The 26,217-nt window shown below is 47.2% G+C and overlaps 2 protein-coding genes across 3 annotated transcripts in view; one reads left to right on the top strand and one right to left on the bottom strand.

Annotated features, from left to right (window-relative positions):
• TRABD2A (TraB domain containing 2A) overlaps positions 1-12,557 on the top strand; it is a 58,054-nt gene extending 45,497 nt beyond the window's left edge. For both annotated transcript variants that reach the window (XM_025405653.1, XM_025405652.1), the window contains 3 exons: positions 2,160-2,250; positions 10,003-10,254; positions 12,122-12,557. In XM_025405653.1, coding sequence (XP_025261438.1) covers positions 2,160-2,250; positions 10,003-10,254; positions 12,122-12,305 — 527 coding nt within the window. In that variant the 3' untranslated portion in view covers positions 12,306-12,557. The remainder of the gene's footprint in view (positions 1-2,159; positions 2,251-10,002; positions 10,255-12,121) is intronic.
• Positions 12,558-14,588: 2,031 nt separating this feature from the next.
• The window catches only part of DNAH6 (dynein axonemal heavy chain 6), a 326,626-nt gene continuing 314,997 nt past the window's right edge, over positions 14,589-26,217 (bottom strand). The window contains exons 72-77 of the mRNA XM_025353865.1: positions 25,591-25,718; positions 21,611-21,796; positions 21,003-21,075; positions 20,025-20,176; positions 18,071-18,293; positions 14,589-14,877 (exon numbers count right to left, since the gene is read on the bottom strand). Of these exons, the coding sequence (XP_025209650.1) occupies positions 14,774-14,877; positions 18,071-18,293; positions 20,025-20,176; positions 21,003-21,075; positions 21,611-21,796; positions 25,591-25,718 (866 nt within the window). The 3' untranslated portion in view covers positions 14,589-14,773. The remainder of the gene's footprint in view (positions 14,878-18,070; positions 18,294-20,024; positions 20,177-21,002; positions 21,076-21,610; positions 21,797-25,590; positions 25,719-26,217) is intronic.

Raw genomic sequence — 26,217 nt, 5'->3', positions numbered from 1 at the left:
CCCTCAGCAGTGCCTGTGAGTATGTGGCAGTTTTCTTCTTCTGTAAGTCGTGTGTTTCATGTCATGTGCACATTTCTACTGTCTCAACAAATGGCTTCCTGTAACAAAGCTGTTAGCCTGGGCCTCACTCTTGAGGCACCATAACAGTGATGCAGGCGCCAGATGAGAAAGTCAGGAAACAGAGCCAGTGGTGGTGTCCCAGTGCCCCACCCTGGGTCTGCGTGGATGGAAGGTGCCCAGGTGCTGGAGTGTGGGTTTTTGCTTTCCACTCCTGCCAGACTTAGGTGAGCTCCCAAAAGCTTCCCCTATGTCCAGTGCAGGGGTAATGGGGCGCTGGGGAGAGGGGAAAGGTCGACTGAGTTCTGAGCTGGCGGGAGGCTGGAGCATAGCTTGGTCTGAGCAGTTCGGTGGGTGGGCCCTCGTGGTGGGGGTTGTGGCAGGCAGGTGGCACAGACAACACCAACACCTGAGCTTTCCCATTACTCAGGGCTCGATTTGTGATACTGATGCAGTGCTAGATGGGGGCGTCGGGAGTGCCCAGGGGCTGTGACCCCCGTCTAGCACCGGCTCCTTCTAGGGCAAAGTTATCTTCCTGTAGCTGCTTTCTCTCTGGGCCTTCTGAAGGCTAAGTTGAGCAGAGGAAACTACAGAAATTGCTCCCAAACACATTACTGTGTGCTTTTAAAACTTAAAAGCTGTGTGGTTAGCAAACTTTTAATTGCAAAATGAGGATATCTGAAAACAGAAAGTACTGGAGTTTTAACATCAAGCAGCAACTTTTGTCATGGGGATGTGGATATAAAATGCGAAGATTACAAATGGAAATCACCTTTGCAGTAGAAGAAACATTGAAGTCAGGAGTGCTAAGTGGAAACGATAATCACTTGTTCTAAATTGCCAGTTCCTTATTTGCAAATGAATAACCTAGGATGAGTGGTGCAAGACACGACTTTTTTTCTTATTTAGGTGTCGATCTTAAATCAGCTCATGCTGATTTTTGGCTCCTGTTTGCCAGGGTTACTTCTCCAGTGGCCTCCTCTCCTACCCCACATTTCTAGGTTACAGCTGTCATCCCTGCACTGGCCGCTGTCTAGGCTGGTCTAGGCTGCGGGGAGGAGAGGGGAGGATGGGAGGGAATGGTTTTGCCAAACTTCCCTTTCTGAGCCTCTGCTGACCCATGAACCCCACCTTTGATGCATGAGGGTGAAAATGAAAGCAGGAACCATGCGCCTTCTGCTTCCTTCTTGGGGCCTATTTGCTGTACTGCCACAGGCTCCCAGGTGCCCTGGTTGTGACTCCTGAGACCATAGTGGGTTTGTCCTATGCAGAATCCTCCAAGAAGGACAGATCTTAGATTAGGTTGCCTTTACTTTTTCTAGAAAGTGGTGATTGGGAAGTAGTTATTCCTTCGGTCCCACCAGCCTCCCTGTTTTCTCAGAGAGCACATTTGCATTCCATCCTGTAGTTGGGAATTCTCCCCTGCCACCCCCCCATTTTTTAAAATTGAGACAGAGTCTTGCTCTGTCATCCAGGCTGGAGTGCAGTGGTGCAATCTCGGCTCACTGCAACCTCCGCCTCTCGGGTTCAAGCGATTCTCCTGCCTCAGCCTCTTGAGTAGCTGTGATTACAGGCACCCGCCACCATGCCCGGCTAATTTTTGTATTTTTAGTAGAGATGGGGTTTCACCATGTTGGCCAGGTGGGTCTTGAACTCCTGACTTCAGGTGATCCACGCACCTCGGCCTCCCAAAGTGCTGGGATTATAGGTGTGAGCCACTGTGCCCAGCCTGAATTCTTGTATTTTCTCCAGACCAGTGTCCTCACCTTTCAGGATGCTGCTCACATATCACCTCTTCTGGGAGGTCTTACCAGGTTGCAGTTTGATGTCCAGGCTCTCCCCTTAGCTGTGTGACTTCAGGTAACTCGCTGCATTGTTCTGATCTTCAGTGTCATCGTCTCTGAAATGCTACTGATGCTGCCCTGCCTGCCTTGCAGGACTGTTGGCAGGCCTGATTCCAGAAGCTCTCTGGAACTGTACTGTGCTGGACAGATAGGCAGGGGGCTTGGCAGGGTAATTTCTTGGTTCTAGGGTGTGTGTTTGGGAAGTATGATTGGTGGTCCTGGGAGCTGCAGCATTTCAGACTGTTTTTCTCACTGCAGGTCATTTCATGGGCAACAACACAGTGCTGGATGTTTTGCGGCGTGAAGGCTATGAGGTAGAACACGCCCCTGCTGGACGACCCATCCACAAGTAACCGCCCTGTGCTTCTATCTTGGCTGGGGAGCTGAGACCCTCATGGGGCTGCCTGGGCACCAGGGTGGGCTGCTATCCTGAGGAACTCCAGAGAACCCCTGCCTGGTCATTTCCCCCGCACTTGACCTTACATGCACATTTGGCACCAGCTCAGCTGGCTTTGTGTGGCTGGGGCTATGCCAGACGTGGTTGGCAGGGTGGACACTTTGGACTGCAGAGGCCTGGCCTTTTTCTCAGTGGCGTTTGGGGAGCAGAGGAAGGTGAAGGGAAGGTTGCCTAGGGGTCGAAGGGTGGGGAAAGGAGGAGTAATTAGGCTTAATGTCCAGTGTCCTTTGCCCTAGGTGTTTTGGAAGTTTTCGGGAGGCAGAGTCGGGCCATGACAGTGGTAAATACACCAGAGGGGTTGGGGTGAAGGGAGTGCATGTCTGACCCCTCTCGGGCAGGAGAAAGTCCCTTCTCTTTCTCTGAGCTGTTTCCTCCTCCCTAGGTTTTTTTTGTCTCTCTCTCTCTTTTTTCTTTTTCTTTTTTATTGCCAAACTGCCCTCTGCCCCTGCAGACCCTTCTGTAAAGAACTCAGGGGGCCCTCAGCAATGCTGTGCACCCACTGGCCTCCCAACTGGTCGTCCATCCTGGTGGGCCCCAGGTGTCCTTCCTCTTCCCCTGTAGTAGTCTGCTTGGGCTGTCACAGCAACCACCACAGACTGAGTGATTTAATCAACAGAAATGCCTTTCTCACAGTTCTGGAGGCTGGAAGTCGCAGCTCAAGGTGTCAACGGGACTGGTTTCTCTTGGGACCCCTTTTGCTTGACTTGTAGATGGCCGTCTTCTCTTCCTGCTGGCACGTGGCATTTTTTCCCGTAAGCGAGCATCCCTGGCCTCTCTTCTAGTAAGGACACTGGTCTCATTGGACTAGGACCCTCATTTTAACTGAATCACCTCTTTAAAGGCCTTAACTCCAAATGGTCACATTCTGAGGTACTGGGGATTGGAGCTTCAACATGTGAATGTGGGGGGCACCCATCAGCCCCTAATATCCCCTCCATTCCTCTGGCCCCCACTCCCTCCCGATCCACGGTCAGCAGCCCCCCTCTCCTGGCAGAGGTCTCCGCTGTAGCGAGAGCGCTCCAGGATGCAAACGCCCATCCCCTGACAGAGGATCCAGCAGTTGTGTCTGTCCGAAGGCCACCCGTCTCCAGCTGCCCTCTTTCTCCTCAGAAGGCCCCCCTTCACCGCACCTTGTCTCCCTGTTCCCCCTCACCCTGGAGGCTCCTGCCTGGCAGAAGCCATGATTTTTCCAATCTCCCTCCAAGCAGGAAATCCTGGATACATCCTGGACTTCTCTTATCCCCACCTGTCTTCATGCCCTGTATTCAGTATGTCAATACTGACCGCCCTTCACAGAGCACCTTCTAGCTTACGGAAGGGCTGACATGAGACTGCTCATTTCCCTCCTCCACCAGGCTTTTGTCTTCCTCCAGTAAAGACTCGCTGGGATTTGTCCTTCTCCATTGCCATGGCCACCGCCCCATTCCAGGCCCTTCTCCCTCTGGTTCACGCTTCACCCTCCAGTGGGACTAATCTTTCCAGTGTCCCATATTCAAACCCTCCGTGGTTTCATATTGTTCTCTTTCAAGGTCATTGTCTTCACGCGGAGGTCTTGGCACTCAGACCCTATCCTTCCAGCACGGATCTGCTGCTTGCTTCAGAAGAGCTTCCATCCTGTCCCCGCCTCTCCACCTTTACTGACGCTACTTCCCCCGTCTGAGGAGCCCTCCTCTCCTCCCCTTGACCGGGAGGATCCCGCCCCTGCCTGAGTCAGCTCTGCTGCAGGCTCACGTCTCCTGCCTCTCTCCTTCCTGTTCTCCTTCAGATCTGGAGGAGCCAGCCCTTAGGGGTTCTCTGTGCCCTGCAGGACTGTGGGTCTTTCCTCCTTCACTGGTCTCTGGTCCCTTCTCAGCTCTTCCTGCCGGGCTGACTGGACTGGGGTTCAACGCACTGTCCCTAGGGTGCTGGAGAGGGCCCTACCTGGGGAGTGTGTGTGTGTGTGTGTGTGTGTGTGTGGTGTGTAATGTGTGTGGAGTATGTAATGTTTGTGTGTGTGTGTCTGGTGTGTGTCTGGTGTGTGGTGTGTGTGAGGGGTGTGTGTTGTGTGTGTGTGATATTTGTGTGCAGGGTTTGTGTGGTATGTATCTAGTGTGGAATATGTATGTGTGGGGGGTGTGTGTGTGTGTCGTGTGCATGTGTATGGTGCATGTGTGGTGCATGTCTGGTGTGTGTGTTTGGTACGTGTGTGTGTGAGGGGTGTGTGTGGTGTGTGTAATGTGGATGTGTGTGGTACATGTCTGGTATGTGTGTGGGTATTGTGCCTGTGTGTGCTGCATGTTTGGTGTGTGTGTTTGTGTGTGTGTGGGGTATGTATGGTGCATGTCTGATGTGTGTGTTGTGTATGTGTGGGGTGTGTGTTGTGTTGTGGTACATGTGGTGTGTGTGTGTGTAGTGTGTGTGGTACGTGTGGTGTGTGTGGTATGTGTGGTGTGTGTGTATTGTGTGTGTGGGGGGGTATGTGTGGTGCATGTCTGATGTGTGTGCTGTGTATGTGTGGTGTGTGTGGTACGTGTGTTGTGTGTGTGTGTTCCTGGTTGTTCCCAGGCTCCTTAATTCTGCCTCTAACCCTGATACCTGCCCTTAGGGAAAGGAAGGTCAGGAATCGGTCTTTTTAGAAGCTTTCCAGGAGATTCTGATGCCCAGTGAAGGCTGAGAACCAGTGTTCTCACTTTCCTGGGGAGGAAAAGAACATTTATTGGTGGATCATCAGGTGGTAGCCAGGTTTATATGGGCTCTCTGTTAATACTCAAAATCAACCTGAAGAAACTGTGAAAGGCCACACAATTAACCAGGACCAGGAAATAACCCAGACCCATCCACCGCCTAAACCTTTTCTTTCTACCCTTTCTTCTCCCACCTTTTATTCCTAGCCTCTATGTCTTTGTTCATGCAGTTTCCTCTGCCAGAGATTCTTCCACTACCCACACTACTCCCAGTTCTCTCTATCAGAATCTGTGAGATCCAGCACAATTGTCACATCTTCCTCCATTGCTCCAGCCTGGGTTCATCCTGTGCATGACCCCAAGGAACCTACAGTTTGTGCAAGAGCTCTTTCTTTCTTCTAGAGCCTTCTGGACAAGGATCTAATTTTCAAAATTGGATTTCCAGGAGTACCTATCCTGGCATCTGGCACATGATGGGATCTCAAATAGGATTGATTGCTGATGTGCTACTATCATTGCCGGTGCTGCTCACGTGCATTCATTTATTCAGCCAGTGGGGGACCTGAGGGGTGAACGTGCATACAGTGGTCCCAGGTGAAGCCATGAGAGAGGATGAGGTCTCCAAAGGAGCTCCTGTTCAGGAAGAAGGGACAGGGTCCTGGGAAGCTAAGGACCCAGGGAAGAGGGTTGGGGGAGAATGCCCACAAAGAGGGGCTGGCAAGGAGGACCAGGGCAGTAGGGGGATGCCTGTTTCCTTCTTCCCCTCCTCGGCAGCCATATGGTAGTCCTTAAGGGATGATTCTGGTCATGTGGAACTTGAATCCAGGGCAGGCTGGTGTGGCTGGGGACCTGAGGGCTATTAACTGGTGATCTAGCTTACTTCAGGCCCTGCCAGCTCCCTTAGTCTTGGGGTAAGCCAGTATTGGGGAGACAGAGATGGGTGTGCATGTTGGGGTGTGGGGAGGGCAACTAGCAGCTGCCACTCTCCACTTGTCCGCAGGCTGGAAAACACAGGAAATGCTCCTGAATGTGAGGCTGCTATTCTTTCAGCAGAGAAGAGAAAGAGATGGGGTTCCTGTTAGGCTAATCTGCAGAGGGCTTAGCCAGTTCCTCCCTCCTCCCCCTGGGATAATGGATACTATGTTAGTTTTCTATTGCTGCTATAACAAATTATCATAAACTCAATGGCTTAGAACAACACAGATTCATTATTTTATAGTTCTGGAGATCAGAAGTCTGACACAGGTCTCACTGGCTGAAATTAAGGTGTGGGCTTGGCTGCATTCCCTTCTGGAGGTTCTAGATAATTTGTTTTCTTTTCCTTTCCAGCTTCTAGAGGCTGCCCACATTCCTTGGCTCGTGGAGCCTTCCATCTTCAAAGCCAGCAATGTTGCATCTCTATAACCATTCTTCCATAGTCATATCCCCCGCTGACCACAGAAGGGTTCTCTGCTTTTAAGGGCCCATGTTACTAGATTGGGCACACCTAGATAATCTGGGCTATTCTCCTCATGTTAAGGTCCTTAACTTAATCACACCTGCAAAGTTCCTCTTACCATGTAAGGTAACGTGTTCAGAGCTTCCAGGGGCAAGATCATGGACATCTTTGGAGATCTGGCAGATGTCCCTTTGGTTACACAGTGGGATGCTCTAAGGTTCTGATCAGCCCTGCTAGGGTTTATACAGCTTCACTCATTCTCAGAGGACTAGGAGAAAGAGGGATGTACCTGAAGTAAGGATCTACTGAGTGCTCAGCACTGTGTGAAGCATGGTGTTTGGGCTGTTTTAATCCTCACAGCAACAAAGTAGGATAGGTTAATTTTATACAAGCAGCAGAGGCTCAGAAAGGTCAATTATCTTGTCTAAGGCTCCAAGCCTGGGGTCTTTTCCTTGTCAACCAGTGTATTTCTTTCTTGGAGACTTCTATGGAGCGAGGAGGCTGCGTGAAATGCAGGTAGGGGGCAAATAGGCTATCAGCACAAGGGGGTAGCCCTATATTGTAGCCAAAATGACCATGGGCTTAGCCTTTGTGGGTAGAAGTTTAGCTAAACTGTGAGAATCCAGGTGGGTCAAAACATGATAATCTAGATCTTGAGCCTGTGACGGGATCCAGCCCAGAGGCTTTATGGATTGGGTGTGTTCAGCAGCTGGGATTTTCTATTTGAGGCAGAAGAGCAGTCACCTCTATTGACCTAGAGACCCTTAAACCCCTGTCTGAGTCCATGTGAGCATTTGTCTGTAGGATCTCCCTGGAGATTACAGTGACACTAATTTCTACTCTCTATATTTTCTACAATGAGAATGGATTAGCTTTATGACGTGAAAAAAATCTCAATAATGAATGTTACTTAAAAACAGCAAAGAATTGGCCAGGCATGGTGGCTGACGCCTATAATCCCAGCATTTTGGGGGGCTGAGGCGGGTGGATCACGAGGTCAGGAGTTCAAGACCAGCCTGGCTAAGATGGTGAAACCTTGTCTCTACCAAAAATACAAAAAAATTAGCTGGGCCTGGTGGCATGTGCCTGTAATCCCAGCTATTTGGGAAGCTGAGGCAGAGAATTTCTTAAACCTGGGAGGCAGAGGTTGCAGTGAGCCGAGATCATGCCACTGCACTCCAGCCTGGGCGACAGAGCAAGACTCTGTCTCAAAAAAAAAAAAAAAAAAAAAAAAAGATGGCACAGAATCCTTCTTGTAACATTGTGCAGGTCAGTTTCCTCTCCTGGGTCTTCAGTTTCCTCAGTTATAAAGTAGGTGTTATGATTCCTTAGGACTCCTTAGCTCAGAAATATGAGGGAAATAAAAACCAGGAAGAGTAAAGCTAATTTCTTCCTGACCCCTACTCTCCAACCCCCACCCAGGGCTATTAACTTGGCTCTTAAGCCCTGGCCTTGGCTACTTGGAGTTTCTGGGGTGAGATCTTTGTTTGTTGTGAGTTGAACAGAAACAAAGCTATGATTTGTCTCACTGTGAGGACCCACTGTTTCAAGCCATAGAACACAGCCCTAGTGAGATTGAGACCATGTTCCTTGCTAAATCAAAGCAACAGACTTTTTTTGAGTGCCTACCATGTACCAGGACCTGTTTGGGTCATATGGAGGCTGAGGATGACAAAGACAGTCTCTGCCATGGGCAGAGGGCTTGGTGGGCGTGGAGCTGCCTGACCATCTGCTCTTGAACCCTCTAGGACAGCGGCCCCCAACGTTTTTGGCACTAGGGACTAATTTTGTGGAAGAAAATTTTTCCAGGGGAGGGGGGGATGGTTTTGGGGTGAAACCTCATATCAGGTTTAGATTCTCATAAGGAGCGTGCAACCTAGATCCCTAGCACACACAGTTCACAGTAGGGTTTGTGATCCTATGAGAATCTGATGTCCCTGCTGATCTGAGAGGATGTGGAGCTCAGGTGGTTATATGGTTGCTTGCCTGCTGCTCACATCCTGCTGTGTGGCCCATTTCCGAACAGGCCACAGACTAGTGCTAGTCCATGGCTGGGGGCTGGGGACCCCTGCCCTAGGAGGCCACCTGAATCCTAGAGAGCCGTGATGGGGGCACATTCCCTTTTGAGGCTCTAGTTTCTTTGTTGTAATAATGACAGGGTTCATTTAAGTGGTTTCACAGTTATGTACCAGGCATTGTGCTGAACTCAGGAGACAGTAATAATATATTAAGCCCTGTCCTCCAGGAACCTTCTAGCTATGACTTTATGTTTCTGGGGTCCTTAGTCTCAGGTTCAGAGTAGGGGCCTTTTTAAATCTTTTGCCATTTTAGGAATTCCCTTCTTTTATATTTTTTTGCCCAATATAAGTTTTTCCCTTTTTTGCTTTCCTTCTTGTATACCTCCACCCTTCCTCACACAAAGCCATTAATACTAACTGACTTCTCAGGCTCTGCCATGGTGTGGCTCAGAACTGAGGCCCACTCTGGTAAGGCAGATGGTTCATCAAGGCTGATTTGGAGTAATTGAGTTCTTACATGTGCTGGTCAGTGGCACCTACATCATTGGACGAGGAAAACCCTAGACATGGCACATCCACTGCTCCCCTGCCTCAGGCAGATGGGAGTTTCAAGACCCTCACTCCCTACCTACATCAGGAGACAATGGGATTGACATCTAGTAGAATTCTTCTCTTTCTGCTCCCCCATTCCCTTCACCAAACCCTTGACAAAATTCTGTTGTTGGAAGAAACTTGGTCCTTCTAGTAGCTTATTTCTTCACACTCAAAGTATTTGGTGACTATAGTCACTTTTAGGGGAACACTAGAAGTGAGTCTGAGTTTCCCATTAGTTGTGAAAATATCTCTTTGGGAAAGATGATTTAAGGACAAATCTGTGATTAAGTGGTTTGAAGACAGCCGTGAGAGCCTCTTCCTGAATAAAGCCCTCATGAGGGTACAGAAAGGATTAAGAGGGTTAAGAGCTACTTCACTGGTTTTAAGAAAATGGCATTTAAACGTTTTCCATCTGTCTTTAAAAGCTTTACTGTTCACTAGTCAGAGTGGTGACATTTGCCTGTATTTGGGAGGCGGAGGCGGGAGAATCACTTGAGCCCAGGAGTTTGAGGCTACAGTGAGCTATGATTGGGCCACTGCACTCCAGCCTGAGCTACTGAGAGAAACCTGGTCTCTAAAAAAAAAAAGCCATAATTGTCAGTGATTTTCTAGACAGTGCTGACCTGTTCATTGTTGGAAAAGTACAGTAATTACTGTACATGTAATAGTTTAAAAATCTTGAATCTTTCTCCCCAGGACTAGGGGATTTGGAGAAGGTAGAGTGAGGATATCTGAGGGGGAAAGAAAAAAGGCGTCAAAGAGATCAATTCCCAAGGTAATTTCAAGAACTGGGTAATTTCTGCCCTTCCTGGCCAGGTTGAACTTTCAGGTTATCTGCCGTCATCGTGAAACCTGAGGTGTAAGAGAGCTGGGGAGGGTGCCATGCTGTGTGACCCTCCTCCAAAGACCTCCTCCTTCCACTTGTGTACAGAGGGAAGAGTAAAAAGACCTCCACACAGCCCACCCCGTCCACCATCTTTGCTCCAAAAGTGCCTACCCCCGAAGTACCGACACCGGAAGCCATATCCTCGGTGCACTCAACGCTGCCGCCCCTTGTGTCCCGGCCTGGAAGTGCCCACCCTCCCAGTGACGCCGAGCAGAAGTTCCGGAAGAAGCGGAGGCGGCCACGGCGGAGGCAGCGACTCCGGCAGTTCAGCGATCTGTGGGTCCGCCTGGAGGAGAGGTCAGGCGAGTAGGCCGGGTCAGGTTGGCATCCACCTTTACCCTAGTGAGCGGAGCCAGGAATGCCCCTCACACTGGTTGCAATGGGAACCCCCCTCATGGAGCAACCTTTCCCTTTCCTCATGACCCCAGGCACCCTTTTTCTGTCCACTGTGACAGAAGCGAATCCAGATTTAAGGTAGTTGCTTCAAGCCAGGGCAAGGGCAACATGTTTATGCTTGTTAAAGAACAAGTTTCCGGGTAGGATGAGTCTGTTAAAAGTGGAAGGCATCTGGAAAGGTTGCAAATAACTTGATTTTTCAGATCTTTCTCCATGGCAGATTTAGGGAGAGTGCCATAGATTTGCAGAGCTGTAAGCAGCTCGGTGGGAATGGGCATGTTTAACTCCCATTGTAAGGGAAGAGTTGTGACCCTACACTGAATGTAGTCTCAGAGATGGCTGGGGAGTAGATCAGAGGTGGATAGGCAAGCCTGAGTCCGCAGGGCACAAGGCTTCTGGAAGAACTACCCCAGAGAGGCGGGGAGCAGGAATCCAGTTAAATTAATCTCAGGTTTATTGAGTCCCTCCTTTGTGCCTGCTGTTGTGTTGGATGCTGTGTGTATGGGGCCAATCAGACACAGGCCCTGCCTTCATGGAACTTGCATTCTGGTGAGGAAGATGGATTTTTGAGTAGATAATCTGCAATGGAAGTGTAAGGTGCTGTGGGTGTGTGTGTTTGTGGTGCATGGGGTGTGTGTGTGTGTGTGTGTGTATGTGTGTGTTGGAGGTTACTACTTAGGGTCAGAGGTCAGGAAAGTCTTCCCTTGAGGAAGCATCCTTTTGGCTTATACTGACTAGAAGCCAAAGTGGAACCTTGTGAATAGAGCTTCTGAGTCTGGATCAGTAGATTCAGGGATCCAGTGCCTGCACAGGTGCTTAATAAATGTAGAATGAGTAAGTGAGTGAGTGAACAACTGAGTAGGGAAGGGGAAGAGTTGAGGGCAGAGGGAACAATGTGAAAGTCTGGTTGGAGGGAACGATTGTGTTAAAGAAGCCGAGATAAAGTAATTCTGGCTGGGGCCTGGGAAGTGAAGGAGTAGTGAGGTGAGATGTGTCTAGAGAGGTAAACAGGGAGGAAAGTAGGGAGCCATTGAAAGGTTTGAAGCAGACATGTGAGATGCTGTGTGATTTGCATTGTAAATGGACAGAAGCTGGCAGCCAGATGGGACCTGGAGAACGGGGACAGCTTCTGATGGTGTTCATGTCCCACGGTGACTCATGAACTATCCTCCATTGACAGAGAAATAAATTGACCTGTTTAGTACTTTTTCCAACAAAGCCATTGGTGGCCATGGGGTTGGGCATTTTATACCTCAGCTAAGGTGAAAGATCTGGGTAAGCCTGAGGTCATGAGCCCCTCAGCTTGAACTGTCTTGACCTGGTATGCCTACATGCTGTGCACATCAGGCCTGGACTTGGGCAGGTGAGAGAGGCAGAGACCCAGGGAGGAATCTGCATGGTCTGGCTCTGCCTCTGCGGTGGCCAGTGAGGAGGGTCCCTGCCTAAGATTGCCCGAGGCTAGTGATTAGCAATCTTTGAATTGGGCCTTATATGAAGACTTTCACTAATCTTTGAATGAAGAACCAAATAGCCAGGGACAGTTGGCTAGTCTGCTGGTCTTAATATCCTCTGCCATTTGGTTTTCTGGTAGCAGTGGCCAAAGACATGAAAGAGGACCAGAGATATAGGAAGCCTATTAACATACTAATACCCATTCCTTTCTTTAAGGAGGGGAGATGAAGAGAAGCTGTGTGGGCATTTGGGGGCCTTGGCGTGTGCAGTGGTTTCTGCTGTGCCTTCAGACTCTGTCTTTCTCTTTGCCTCCTAGTGACATGGTCCCGCAACTCCAGGTCCGTGTCCTGGACAGGCACATCTCCACTGAGCTGCAGTTCCCTCGCCATGGGCATTCCCACCACAGCCAGATGGTGGCCAGCAGTGCCTGCCTGTCTCTGTGGACTCCTGTGTTCTGGGTGCTGGTGCTGGCTTTCCAAACAGAGACACCTCTCCTGTAACGACCAGAAGTACCAGGCTAAGACCCTGACCCCTTGGACTTGAAGGATGGCCATTCCTGTACTCCACATTCTGGTCTAGCCTTGTTGGGCCCAATCCAACACTGAAAAAGAAGCCCAGTGTTGATTCTTCTCTTTCCAAGGAATGAGACTTTGGGTTATCCAACTTTGGGGGGAGATGTACAGTTTTGTAACATAATGAGTTGTGTGAAAATAAATTATAAATGAGTTGTATGAAAATAAAACCTTTTTTTGGTGTAGATTTTTATTTATGATGTGTATATATCAGGCAGATAACTTCTCTCACACCCTAAATCCTTTCACTGCTTCCCCCTAGGCCCTGCACTTCTCAGGTGCAGCTCTGATCCCTTCCGGCCCTGGCTTTGTATCCTGACCCTTTCCTCTTTCTGCTCCCTTTCTTTGTGCCACTCTTGGTTCTGGATGCAGGGGAGTCAGAGGGCCATGGAACTTGTGGTCTGCACCTCTCTATTCAAGCTCTGGTGGTCCCTGTGCCCTAAGAGATGCTTTCATTTTGTATAATGTGTGTGTCTCACTGAGAGGCTGGGTGGGGGGGTGGGGGGAGTGGGTAGGCTTTGTCAGAGGTGCTGTGCAAGAAAGTGGTTTTCAAACTACCCCCAATCCCCATCTTGTTATTTATTATTCACATGTTTATTGTAAATGTCTTTTCTAAATACAAATCTTATTGGGACTCTCTCTATAAAATGTGTAAGAGTAGAACTTCCCCAGTTGAATCTGAAATGGGAGCTTTTAACCCTGCCCAGGTGATCTCTCTCCCCTAACCACCATGGTTCCAGATCAGGGTCTCCCACCTGTGGCAAGCGTCCTTTATGGTCCTGGGCTTCTGAGTAGCCCACAAAAACCCTAGATAGAATGTCTGTCCAGGGCTTGGGTGGGGTCAATAAGAAGTAGTTGTATTTGTTCCCTAATCTGGCTTAGGGTAAGGCTGATTGTCTGGATTTGTAGCTCTGGCTTCCCTTCCTTTTCTGAGGCTTTTGTGGGTTCATGCTCAGTTATTTCCAGGGCCCAGAAGATCTCAGTGGCCTTACTGAAACAGTAGTGTGGTGGCACTTAGGATCCATGTCCACCACTTTGGTTCCATTCTGCACCATCTGTATTGCAGGTGTAGGTGGGCAAAAACTCCCAAATCCCCCTGCTGCTGTGTTCGATTCTCCTAATGAGATACACTCATGGGATATCTGGAAAACAAAAGTGGGCAGAGGGAACTTTTCTTGAGCAGGGGGCATGGTTATGTACAGGCTTCAGCAGACACAAGTTTGTGCAGTGGTCAGTCTCTGCAGCCCCCTCTATTCCCCTGCTTCAGCGTGGAGTAGCTGTCAGGTTGGCACAATTTTTCCTTCAGGGTTCCCACCTTGGAGTACAGATGGTGCGATGCCTGATATCAACTCTTTGACTTCTGCAGCGGCAGCCATTCCTGTGACCATGTTAGCAACTATTTCTGCTTGAAATACCAAGAGTAGTTTCTGATTTGTGCACTGATTTCTGGCAAAAGTGCTGTTACCTGCTTCTCTGCGACTTGAATCTGCTCTTAACTTCGATAGGTATGGGGATGAAGCGGGGAGGCAGAGATACACTGGGAGGCCTGACTCTGTTCCTCCAATTCTTTGTAAGAGGGTGGTGTGGCTCCCACCAAGGGCTCAATCCTAGCTGGGTGATTTCCTTGTTTCTTGGATCACATTATGGCCGAGGAAGCAGGCAGACCATTATTGGCAGGACCGACACAAGGTGGTTTGTCACACTGGCTGCTCCACTTGAGAACTGAGCCACCCCTCTGCTTTTGAGGTGGCAGAGGCTCAGATGCACCTGACTGGGACTTGGTTAGTTTTCATACAGAATCATCCTAAAGTGGAAGGGGAAAGTCCTCCGTACTTGGGCAGGATTGGCCTGCCCTTTTGTGAAAGCATAGGCTCTTCCAAGGATTGTGATGCAGCCCCACAGAACGGGGAACTGACATCATAGGCCAACTTCTTATTATCCTGCTCATTTGCTCTACCAGTTGTGCTCACCGCATCAACCTCCCATGCACTGGACTCTGAGAGCCTTAATCTAGTTTAGAAATGGAAGCACCTGGGGCCTTTCATGTCAGCGTGAAGAGGAAAGGAGCCTGTGAGGGGAAGCGAGTGCTGAGTCCTGACTCTTCCTGGGGGTCCCAGAAAGTAACTGATGGGAAGCTGCCTCTCACTTAGGGTTGGGGAGCAGGTTTAACAGGTGGGTGTTGAACCCACTGCTTCTATAGCGGAGCTTGGATTGCCAACAGAAAGAACTCAAACACTTTATTTTAAGGACATAAGACAAATAAAAGTCACACTTAATACCTTTAAGTCAAATCAGAATTAACACCTTTTTGCTCACATATAAGTTATTCAAATCTTTTGCTCCCATTAGGAAAGATCTCGGGCCTGGTTCTCTTTTAGTGCTGAGGTGGCACCTTTTCATTCACTCAGCTGGCAGAGCAAAGCTGATCCCTTGGCAATCCAGTAGTCTTTGGACCGCTTGGAGGGTAAGAGGACGGTTACCACAAAGTTGGTTGAATGTCCTAATTAAGGATATAGGAAAAAAAGGGTTGTTACTTAGAGAATAACTTCCTCATACAGAGAGGCTACAAAGAGTCAAGACATCTGGGTTCCAGTCCTAACTGGACAAATAGTCCTTTATGGGTCGTTTTATGCTTTATAAAATGAAGCTTTTAGAACAAATAATTCTTTAGGACTCGTCCAGCTTAGACTTCATAGAACTTTTTTTTTTTTGAGACAGGGTCTCACTCTATCACCCAGGCTGGAAGTACAGTGGCACGATCTCAGCTCGCTGCAACCTCTGCCCTCCTGGGTTCAAGTGATTCTCCTACTTCAGCCTCTTGAGTAGCTGGGGCTATAGGCGCATACCACCATGCCTGGCTACTTTTTGTATTTTTAGTAGAGGCGGGGTTTCACTAGTTGGCTAGGCTGGTCTCAAACTCCTGGCCTCAAATGATCCACCTGCCTTGGCCTCCCAAAGTGCTGGGATTACAGGCATGACCCACTGTGCGCGGCCTAATCATTTCTTAATAACCAGGATTCAAATGTGTTTCATATCTTGCAACAGTGATGTGTCTCTTAAATCTTTCAATTGGTAAGTTTCCCTCTGCTTCTTTTGCTGCTCCCTTGTAATATATTTGTTGAAACAACCAGACTGTTTGTCCTGTTAAGTTTCCCAGAATCTGGATTTTGATGACAGCATTGCTGTGGTGATTTTAAATATATTCCTCTCTTCCTGTAAGGAGAGGTTAGATCTAGAGGCATGACTACATTCAGGTTTGAGGTTTTTTTTTCCTTTTTTTTTTCTTTTGAGACAGGGTCTCATTCTTTTGCCCAGGCTGGAGTGCAGTGGTTTGATTATGGCTCACTGCAGACTTGAACTCCTGGACTCAAGTAATCCTCCTGCCTCAGTCTCCCAAGCAGCTGGGATTACAGGTGTGTGCACCACACCTTGCTAATTTTTGTATTTTTTGTAGAGACAGGGTTTCGCTATCTTGCCCAGGCTAGCAGGTTTGAGTTTTACGGCAAGAATACTTCTTTGGTAGTACATACTCCTATCAGGAAGCACACTATGTCTGATTGTCTTTCTTTTTTGGGATATTAGTGGCCATTGATGACTACTACATAGGACTACCCCTCCTTTAAATAGCTGAAAAAGAGTTTCTTTTGATCCTTGTACAAGATGGGGTTTCTGCCATAGTTTCAGATAAGGTTAGGTTGTTGGTCCCCTCTCCCAGATTTGTAAGAATTCTTTATTCCAGGCTTCTATAGTTTGGACGTTTGATCTCTCCAAATCTCATGTTGAAATTTGATCCCCAGTGTTGGAGATGGGGCTTAATGGAAGGTGTTTAGGTGATGGGGGTCAGCTCTCTGATGAGTAGATTAATACTCCTTGGAATGGGGGGTGAGCTGTCACTTTATTAGTTCTTGCGAGAGCTGCTTAAAAAGAGTCTGGTGCCTCCCTCCCATCTTGCCTGCTTCCTCTCTTGCCATGGGATCTCTATGCACCAGCTCCCTTTTGCCTTCTGCTATGAGTGGAAGCAGTTTAAGGCCCTCACCAGAAGCAGATGCTGGCACCAGCCTGCATAACCATGAGCCAAATAAACTTTTCTTTAAAGTTACTCAGCCTCAGGTATTCCTTTATAGCAACACAAACACAAACAAACTAAGACAGCTGGATTTTTTTTTTTAATTGAGATGGGGGTTTCACTAGGTTGCCCAGGCTGGTGTTGAACTCTGGGGCTCAAGTGATCCTCCCACATTAGTCTCTTGAGTAGCTGGGACTACAGGCACGTGATACCACACCTGGCCAGACAGCTGGATTTTTTTCAAAATAGAAGGTCAGTGATGATGAATTTAAAGCATTTGTATGTTCAAAACTGTCTTTATTCACTTCCCTTTTGGAAGATGGTTTGGTTGTGTTTTGAATTCTGATTCAAAGTTATTTTCCCTCAACCCTTTGAAGGTGATTCTCCATTATCTTTTTATATGCACTGTGGATAATGAGAGTTGACTGGTATCAATCTGATTCTCATTCTCTGGGATTTCAGTTCCAGCATATATTATACATTGTCTCTTCTCTTCGGTTATTTTGAGAATTTTTTTTTTTTGTCTCTGACAGTCTTAAGTATCACTTTGGTATATCTAGGTTTCTTTGAAGATTTGATTACTTGTTGTATGTTGCTAAAAATCATTCCTTCCACTTTATGAGACCTCATAATCTAAGGATTCAAGTGTTTCTTTAGTTTTGGGAAATTACCAGCCATTATTTTTTCAAACATTCTCTCTCCTCCATTCTTTATCTTCTCCTTCCAGGTTGCCTAGAAAACTAGAAAAGTGTTGCAAATTCTGGCTCCTCCCTCAGGGTCACTTCTTTCCCCTCTCACTATGCTGTATTCAAGGCGACTTTCCCAGTTCATTTTCTCTGTTCATTCTTCAGCTGTCCCTCAGTGTATCTGCTGAGGTGGCTTTCTTTCTGTCTGCTTTCTTTTTTCAGAGCTGTATCTCAGTTTTAGATCCACTCAGAGTTTTGCATCAGGGCTTTCCATTTATTCATTTGTTTATTTATTTATTTGTGATGGAGTTTTCACTCTTGTTACCTAGGCTGGAGTACAGTGGCCCAATCTCAGCTCACTGCAATCTCTGCCTCCCAAGTTCAAATGATTCTCCTGCCTCAGCTTCCCAAGTAGCTGCGAATACAGGCACCCGCCACCACGTAGGCTAATTTTTCGTATTTAGTAGAGACAGGGTTTCACTATGTTGGTCAGGCTAGTCTTGAACTCCTGACCTCAGGTGATTCACCCACCTCGGCCTCCCAAAGTGCTGGGATTAAAGAGGTGAGCCACCTCGCCCGGCCTATTCATTTATTTTAAAATCTCTTTTGTGATGAGTAAAAATGGATTTGGTGAGAAAAAGAGAGATTTTAGTGTCTATTCAGGCCACCATTTTGAAAGTGGAAGTCTCTACTTGTTAAATTCTATTTTCTACTCCTTAGATTCTAATAGAAGCAATAATTAATTCTATAATCTTAATCTACAGTCAGAACAAATAGAATTTATAATTACATTTATGAATTTTGTATGTTATAGGCGGCTTCATTTTAAGTCTAGTTAATTGGCCCAAGGGAGATCTTGGGCCAATTACAGCTTACTGTTTGGACTTTGATGGAACATTGCATTTGGTCATTATTTGAACTAATCTTAAGAACATCCTCACCTGTGGTTGAGAGTGTTCCTGCCCGAGCTCCTGTTTTATAAAGTGGGGAGTGGTAAAGTGTTGGGCTTGGCTCATAATTTTGTTTTGGTTCAAAATGCACCACAGGCAGCATTGGATTCATCTGTCCGGGCAATGCGTCCTCTACCACCATTTCCTTATCATCCCATCGAGAAGCATCCATGAACATCCCATGAACAAGAACACCATCCTCAGGAGAGGGCAACTGAAAGATACCCACAAGTCTCAAAGTGAGAGGGGGAAAAGGGATCAGCAGGTATGAGTTACTTCCTATGTCCCACATCCTCACCAGGTAATTCTAAAAAACACTCTATACATTGCTGTTATTATTCACATCTTAGAGAGGTCAATCTTGAGGCTCTGAGAGGCAAAAAAATGTAATAATAATGTAATGACTTTCCCCTTTTCATGGGAGGTGGAGGAGTACTGAGATTATCGTCTGTTATTTTTAGCAAGGGTTTTCAAGGATTTGGATGCCCTCCTAGAAGAGAGATTATATATCTGCAATAATATTTACAGAGTGTCCATGGAAAATTCCTTTTTGTTCTTTCTCTCTCTCTTTTTAAAATTATGCTTACTTTTAAATGTTTGTATTAAATAAGAAAGAGGGAGAGTGAGAAACCCTGCCCATCAGAGTCCTGTGATTGGATGTCTCCACCGGTGCACCTTTTTTTTTTTGCCAATTGTGGGTATCTGAATCATTCTTCCTCAAACCCTGAGTGGATTTGGCCAATTCTGGCCCCAGGTCTTTGGATAATTGGAGCCTCATGTCTGCAGCCAGAGGACTAAGCAGTTTGGATAATATGTAGTGCATTTTATAGTGAATAAAAGGATGGTAAACTAAATTCTTTTTAGCTGGTCTTTGCTTTTTGGTGTCCTAAACTTTCTGTTTCTTGGGTGCAGCAGGGTGGGCCTTCCTGTTTTTGGGCTGCCACATATGTTTATGCAGATTTGCCTGAAAACTATCCTGCTACCTACTGGGTGTCCATCATCTGGGCATCCACCCAGAGGGAGCACCTTTTCCTATGCTGAGCCAAGGAGGCAAATGGGCTGACAGTGGTCTTGGCTATTTGTAACAGAGATAAAGCTGTTTAAACACATACCCTGTGTTTAGACCAGTAAATGTGCCTGACACATGACACTGGCTGTTTCCTTTACACCGCACTACAGGCCTGTCTCCTGGTCTGTTGGTGGCAGACATTTGCTAGGTGGGCCAGGAGACAGGCCAGCTAGACAGTCTGAGGTCTCCCCAGATCTCAGAGATTGCAAGGTATTCTCATGGCTCGGCACACATGACCCAAGCAGAGCCATGGTATGAACTGGGATGGGGTGGAGGGACAGAGCCCTGGTGGTCACTGTAAACTTCTGTCTGTCAGAATCAGCCTCTGTGGCAGATGGAGTGTGCTGAGCATGGACCAGGGCAGGCTGGTCCTGGAAGCTCCAGTGGGGGCTTTAATGTGGGTGTTGCTTTGCCTCCCTGGAGCCTCAAGTTTTCCTTACATGGGAAACTTGATACCCTTTTCTTAAGACAAGAAGGATCTTAAAATAATAAGAGGTGCAGACATGTCAACAATTGCTCCAGCACATACAGCTGGAGAAAGGCAGTGTCAGAATTCAAACTCAGGCTTGTCTAGTTTTTAAACCCTTGCTGTTAACTTCTTGCTATATTGATTCCGTAAGATGAAGAAGGTTACTAAAGGTAGCTAAAAAATAAAATAATATTGCTTTAAATGTATTTCTATAAATCAGACTAGTTTAGGCAGTTCCCATCTGGTCGTTGCTAATTGGGGAGCTTATCTTGGAGGTGTGATTACTACCCTGCCCTTCCTGCTCCTGCCGACGGGAGGTGGTGGCAGTGGGGCATGGGAGGTTGTCTGAAATCTTCAAGGACAGTGGGATAGAAGCTGCTTTGCCATAACAGCCAGGTGGACAATACCTCCATGTCCATGGGCAGTTCTTGTCCAAATTGCACTGTCTTGGCAGCTTCTATCACTGCAGCTTGATCCCGATAGGTGGGAATTACGTTGTATTTGAAACTTAGCTCATCTATAGGCAAATTGTATTTTCGAGCATGATTTTGAAGAGTTCCTGTAATTATGAAAATCAGAAAGCCGCGTTCAAAACAACACTGCTACTCCCCAGGCACTATCTCCCTTCACACAAACCAGGCTGCCCTGGCATTAGAGAGCCTTCCCACTACAGAGAAAACCCAACTCTTAATATCTTCCTCCGAGTTAGTTCACAGGGTCAGGAAGCCTGTGGGTCATGTTGCGAGGTAAGGGCCCAAGGGATGGACAAGCTCTGGTCCTGGTTGGGAAGGGAGGGAAGAAGGCCAGTATGCAGTGCATTGCCCTGACATAAGGGAGACAAATGAGTGAGGCAGTTTCCGAGCCCAATCTAACAAGCCCAGCTTGTTTTATATGGGCTGTTTAATAGGTATTAAGAATGAGACAGATGAAGGGCTTGGGTCATTAGCATTGAGTTGCTCACAGGCTCTAGCCCCTTCTGAAGGGGCTAGATTCCCCAAGGGCTGATGGAAGCACATCAGGAGAATTTCTCAGAGGGAGGGAAGCTGCTCACAGCTGGGGCCTGAGCAGGTAGACAGCAGATGACGCCCTTGAACGTGGGTCACATGGGGAACTGAGGCACACTGTGTTCGTGGAGGCAGCAGTGCCTGCACTTATGTAACTTGAGAGGGGCAGGAATTAGGTTGCTGGGGAACATCTGCTATCTCTGCCATCTTTCCTCTGCCCCCCACAAGTGAGGAAGAGCAGGACCTTGTTAGATTGCCCTATGATCAATAGCCTCATTGTTAAAGCATTAGCAACCATGTCATTTCCCCAGGACCTCAAAACCCTGTGCATGACAATCCACGGCCTTTCCTGTGGGGTTTTTCTAGGGGAAGTGCTGGTACCTGTTAGAAATCCTTGAGGAAAGAAGAAACCGGAGATCCAGTAGGACTTAGGCTGTCCTCTTTTGAGCCACAACTGAAGGAGAAACAAACTCATAATAAATGTTATTTTTGGGATGGAATTTGTTTTCTAAAGCAAAGTCCTATTTGGGGAGAGTTTCTCAGGAGGCAGAAACTAAAGCAGCCCTGAGTTAGTCACCACCCCCATTTCACTGCCTGCCCCGTTCCCCTTCCTGTTCTGCCAGCCTGATGACTGCGGACCCAGAGCCTGGTTATTGTGGGGTATGTGAGAGGGAGACAGCAGCAAAGTTATCTGGGGTTTGGACTCATATCTCAGTCGGTCTGTACCTCGCTGTGGGGTCCCATGAATTAGAGCTGAAACCCCAATTAATTAAAGTGGAACTAAAGTGGAATGTGGGGATGAGTGCCTAGGGCAAACGATATTATAATCAGTATAAGATGTGTAAAGTGATGCCACTCTGGACATTTCTTTTTCTCTGGGCTCAGATTATCCATCAGTGACTGTGGATATCTTTAGCCAGTGCTTCTTAGGGACCTTAGGCCAACTATGCCATCAGACTCATCGAAACCCAGTGAAGAAATTTTCTTACATCCACAAATGAGGTCCTCAGGATAAGGTCTTTGACCCACGACCCTAGTGGCTTCAGGGATGGGTAGGCTGTGTTGGACCACAGAGCGGGAACCTGGTTGTTGAGGAAACTGTTATACACTTTTTCCATTTCTTCAGACATCACCACGAATCCAGCGATGGCTTTGTTGAGTGTTTCCAGAGAAGTCTGAAAGAACAGAAAAGGGGTTGGTGGCTTTTGTAGATGTCATTATCCAGTGGCAGTGACACACATTCATGACAGCAGGTGCTGCCTTGCCCGGAGGTGCCCCTTGCTGGGTTCTGTTCTCTGTGCACACTGTCTGTTTCCCAGACCCTCCAATATTTCATGCATTATTACAATATGTGACCGTTGTGGTGTAACACTTGAGGGTGGCAGTTGATGGTAGAGTCCAATGCGGTGGAAAGAAGGAAGCAGAAATGTCTCCTGAAGCCTGGAGAAGCGGCTGGGAGAAATGCCACTGTCCAGCACTCTTCCAGGCCAAAAGAAAAATAGGTCTGACTGTGATTTGGGAACCACAGAGTGTGAGGAGGAGGGGGAGATGGGGAGTGAGAACCACCTCATGCTACTGGTCATCTCTGCTCAGGGGGTTCCCCCCAACCCCCAGAGTTAGTGCAGAAAGAGGAGTTTTTTTTTTTTTGAGATAGAGTCTTGCTCTGTCACCAGGCTGGAGTGCAGTGGTGTGATCTCGGATCACTGCAACCTCCACCTCCTGGGTTCAAGTGATTCTCCTGCCTCAGTGTGCCAAGTAGTTGGGATTACAGGCATGCACCACCATGCCCAGATAATTTTTGTATTTTTAAAGGGGTTTTGCCATGTTGGCCAGGCTGATCTCGAACTCCCGACCTTAGGAGATCCGCCCACCTTGACCTCCCAACATGCTGGGATTACAGGTGTGAGCCACCATGCCTGGCTGGAAAGGGGAGAGTCTTAGATGACACTAATCTTCTAGTTGGCATCAGATGGTCTCCTTGTACTGGAAACACCTCCTTAAAACATGTCTGGTAGCCTCTCCTCCTCTCACCAGAAGATGGAGGCAGGCAGTAGTCCTGGGAGACACTGGGCTGGAGTGGAGTACAGGGCGATGTTTGCCACCTGGCTAAAGACGAGCGCGTGCATATAGGTGGGTTATGGCCCTCACGGTCGCAGTGTTGTGAAAACTGCCATATACTGGGAAAATATAATAGGAAGATATTAGAGGCAAAATTTATGTTGACTAAGCAACCAAATAAGGACTGGGACCACATGCACAGCGTCTTAGCGACAGGCACTGTGTGGATAAAACAAGGCTACACATCCTTCCATTCTTTCATAGGTTTATTTGTTGGTTCCCTTCTCCCTGTACCTCTTTTCACAAGAGGCAGCGGTAGAAAAAGGAAGTGTTTTACTTAGATTTGTCCTTAGGATCTGAGGAACCATCTGCAGCAGAGTGCAGGAAAGAGGCCCTTAGCCAGAGCCAAGACCATCCTCCATGGTAGACCTGGAAATAGGAAGAAGTAGCAGAAGACTCATCTAAAATCCTGAAAGAACACAAAAAATGACAGAGGTGGAGGGAACAGACTGCTGAGACCTTCAAGGTCTGCTTGAAATAGAAAGAGGTCATGTTGCAGTCGATTCTCCCAAAGGAGGCAGCCAACACACAGATGTATTAAATGGGAGAAAGAGTACTTCAAAGGCCTTCCTTCCCCTATGGCTCGGAAGCCTACACAGGGTGGCCTTGTCACTCCCAGGACCTGCCCTATCCCACAGTTCTGTCTGGAGGAGAGTGGGTTAGCCAGGATGGCATTCCTGGGTGCTGCTCCCTTCCCCTGGCTTTCGTATTGCCTCTACAGTACTGTCTGGCTGTTCCCAAGGGGAAGGGAAGGTGAGGCTGAGAACAAAGCCAGGGCAAAGCAGGACCAGGCCTTGTGGTCTAGGACTAGAGGTCAGGTGAGGAAGGCCTCTGGCACAGGCACAGCATGCCATGGTGGGCACCTCCCTTCTGATGGGAATGCTTGGCTGTGGTTCCTGACGGCCCTGCAGGCCACCTGTCCCTGGGCTCCTCCCCTTACGCTTCCATTAGGTGAATTCCTCTGTTAGTGGTGGACTGGGGTTTGTCTGACCAGAAAAAGTGACCAAAGGAGACCTGAGAGTCACATTTGTTCACCTGTACATTAAAATATTCATGGAAGATTTAGTATGCCAGTTACTAAGGAAACAAAGACGACGAATGTAACAGCTCCCTTGTTTTAAAGAAATTCTTTGTTAGAGTAGCCATACTCATAGGTGGGAAACTACAAAAAGTGTAATGAATACAGTGGTGGATACAGAGACCTGAGATGACAGGGCCTTGAGGATGGGACCCTAACTCATCTGGCAGTAGAGGGAAGGGCTGGTCTTCAGGACGACATAATGGAGGAAGTGACATCTGGTCTTATCTTCAAGTGGGTGAAAATTCATGATGTGGAAAGGGCAAGACATGAGTAGCATCCATCTCCTGGTGTTCCTCAAAACAACAGCACTTCCTTAGTGTTAGCTGGGCACAGAGCACCCCATCTAAAGACTCCTTTCCCAGCCATCCTTGCAGCTGGGGTGTGGCCATGTGACCAAGTTTTGGCTAATGGGATATAAGAGGAAAAGATGTACACTATCACTGGATCACATTTTTATAAGGAAGCTGCTTTTCCTTGCTCTCTCTTTCCTACTTCCCACTGGCTGGCAAAAGGGGACAATTGGGGCAGCCACCTTAGACTCAGACACGGAAGTTGTCTTTTGAGACTGGAAGAGCCAACCTGTTTATCCCTGGATGAGCTCACAAAGCAGAATTAACTACCTGCCCTAGACAGAGCTCCCTCGGGACTGTTAGGGGAGAGTAAAGTGAATTTTTATCTTGTTTTGGACTATGTTATGGGGGTCTTTATCATAGTAGCTTAGTCTGTACCCCAATTCATTCAATATAGAAGGAAATAAGCCCTGACCCGGCAACCTGACCAGGAGACTGAGAGAGGAGAGAGACTTAGCTTGCTGACTTTGGTGCATACCTGACTAGATGCCACAGTCCCAAGGTGAAGACCACATACTCAGCTGATCCAGGGTCCACCTAACCAACAAGCCTAGGTATTGCCAGCCAAGCAGCCACATCCAGAGACTTTGCCTTTCTGATGGGGAACAGTAATGATCTTTAGCTGTAAAAGATCTCTCCCAGTTCTCCCCCAATCTTATCCCCAAGTCTTGACCTTGAAGTAGGTGTTTGGTTCCCTGATTAGCGGTAACACTTTTCCTGTTAATGCTCAATATTTGCTAATAGTTATTCTTTTTCTCTTATCGAAGTTATGCACAGAGAAACTAGGAAGGCCTTTGACCATCATTATCAATGCAAGGCAATGCAGAGAGAAACTATCTATGAACATAAAGCAGAAGATCAAACAGGTGTTTGCAAATTTTAGCGGCATTAAAATCATCTGGAGAGTTTATTTAAAATTCATATTCCCAGGCTCTGCTTCAAGAAATTCTAACTCAGTAGGTCTTGAGTGGGATCAAGGAATCCACATGCTGAACACACCACAGGGGACTCTAATGCAGGCATTCTGTGGCCCACACTGACAGATTCTGGTTTTCACGGTCTTGCTTAAAGACTATGTTATTAAATGCAAACTAGACATTAGGAACAAGCACTGAATTACTCTTAATTGAGTGCTTAGGTCTCTGATCAATTTCTAGTGAGTCAACAGAATCTAAGGGTGTAAGGATAAGGAGGAGACTGAGAATTTGTAATGTTACATATTCACTCCATTGTTATTAGAAAATGGGAATACAGATTCATTAGAGAAGGATAAAATCATTTTTAGACTCATTGGACTTGAAGAGTTGTTAGTGTATCCAAATGGAAATGCCGAAATGATAGGAACGGAAGAATTTCATATCATACAATTCTCTACAAAGCTTTGATGCTCAATAGCAATGATGAAAGTAAGCTCTCATACGTGAATTAACTTCAGCAGGTTGTTAAACCGGTCCACTTCCTGTCCAAGAACAGTGGTCAAGGAGTTCAGGCGTCCTTGAGGATCCTTGACGAAAAGGCCCTCAGAAGCACCCTCCATTTCCAGTTTTTCTGAAACATACACAGTGATTCCTCAGGCTAGTCATCATTGATTTGTTCTCACAATATTGCTAAGGCAATGTGCTTATCTTAACATTTTAAAAAAGCCAGCTTTTCTCATTGTTTAACCCAGACACATGGCATTTAAATGTGACATTTCTATAATTTAGAATGCTTTTGTGATTCACCTGTGTTTATATACAAGCAATCACAGAAAATTAAGCTTAAATTCATTTGTATCAGGACATATATATATATATATATATATATATATATATATAAAGTGTATATATATATACATACACATATACTTTTTTTTCCTCAAACACTAAACCATTGCATTTCATTTCTTCCCTTAAAGCATGTTCCCCATGGGTATTTTCATCTTCCCAGCCAGTTTGAGCTATGTGGTCTACGGCAATGGGACAGGAGAAGTAGGTTCTTGTTGCTTAAGTGAGATCATAGAAAGACTGGCTGTGCTAATGTAGAAGGAGGACTGGAAAAAGGAAGG

This window comes from Theropithecus gelada, chromosome 13 (assembly GCF_003255815.1).
Source record: "Theropithecus gelada isolate Dixy chromosome 13, Tgel_1.0, whole genome shotgun sequence".
Taxonomy (NCBI): Eukaryota; Metazoa; Chordata; class Mammalia; order Primates; family Cercopithecidae; genus Theropithecus; species Theropithecus gelada.
Note: the sequence above shows the minus strand (reverse complement) of the source record. Positions and strands in the feature narration are given on the sequence as shown.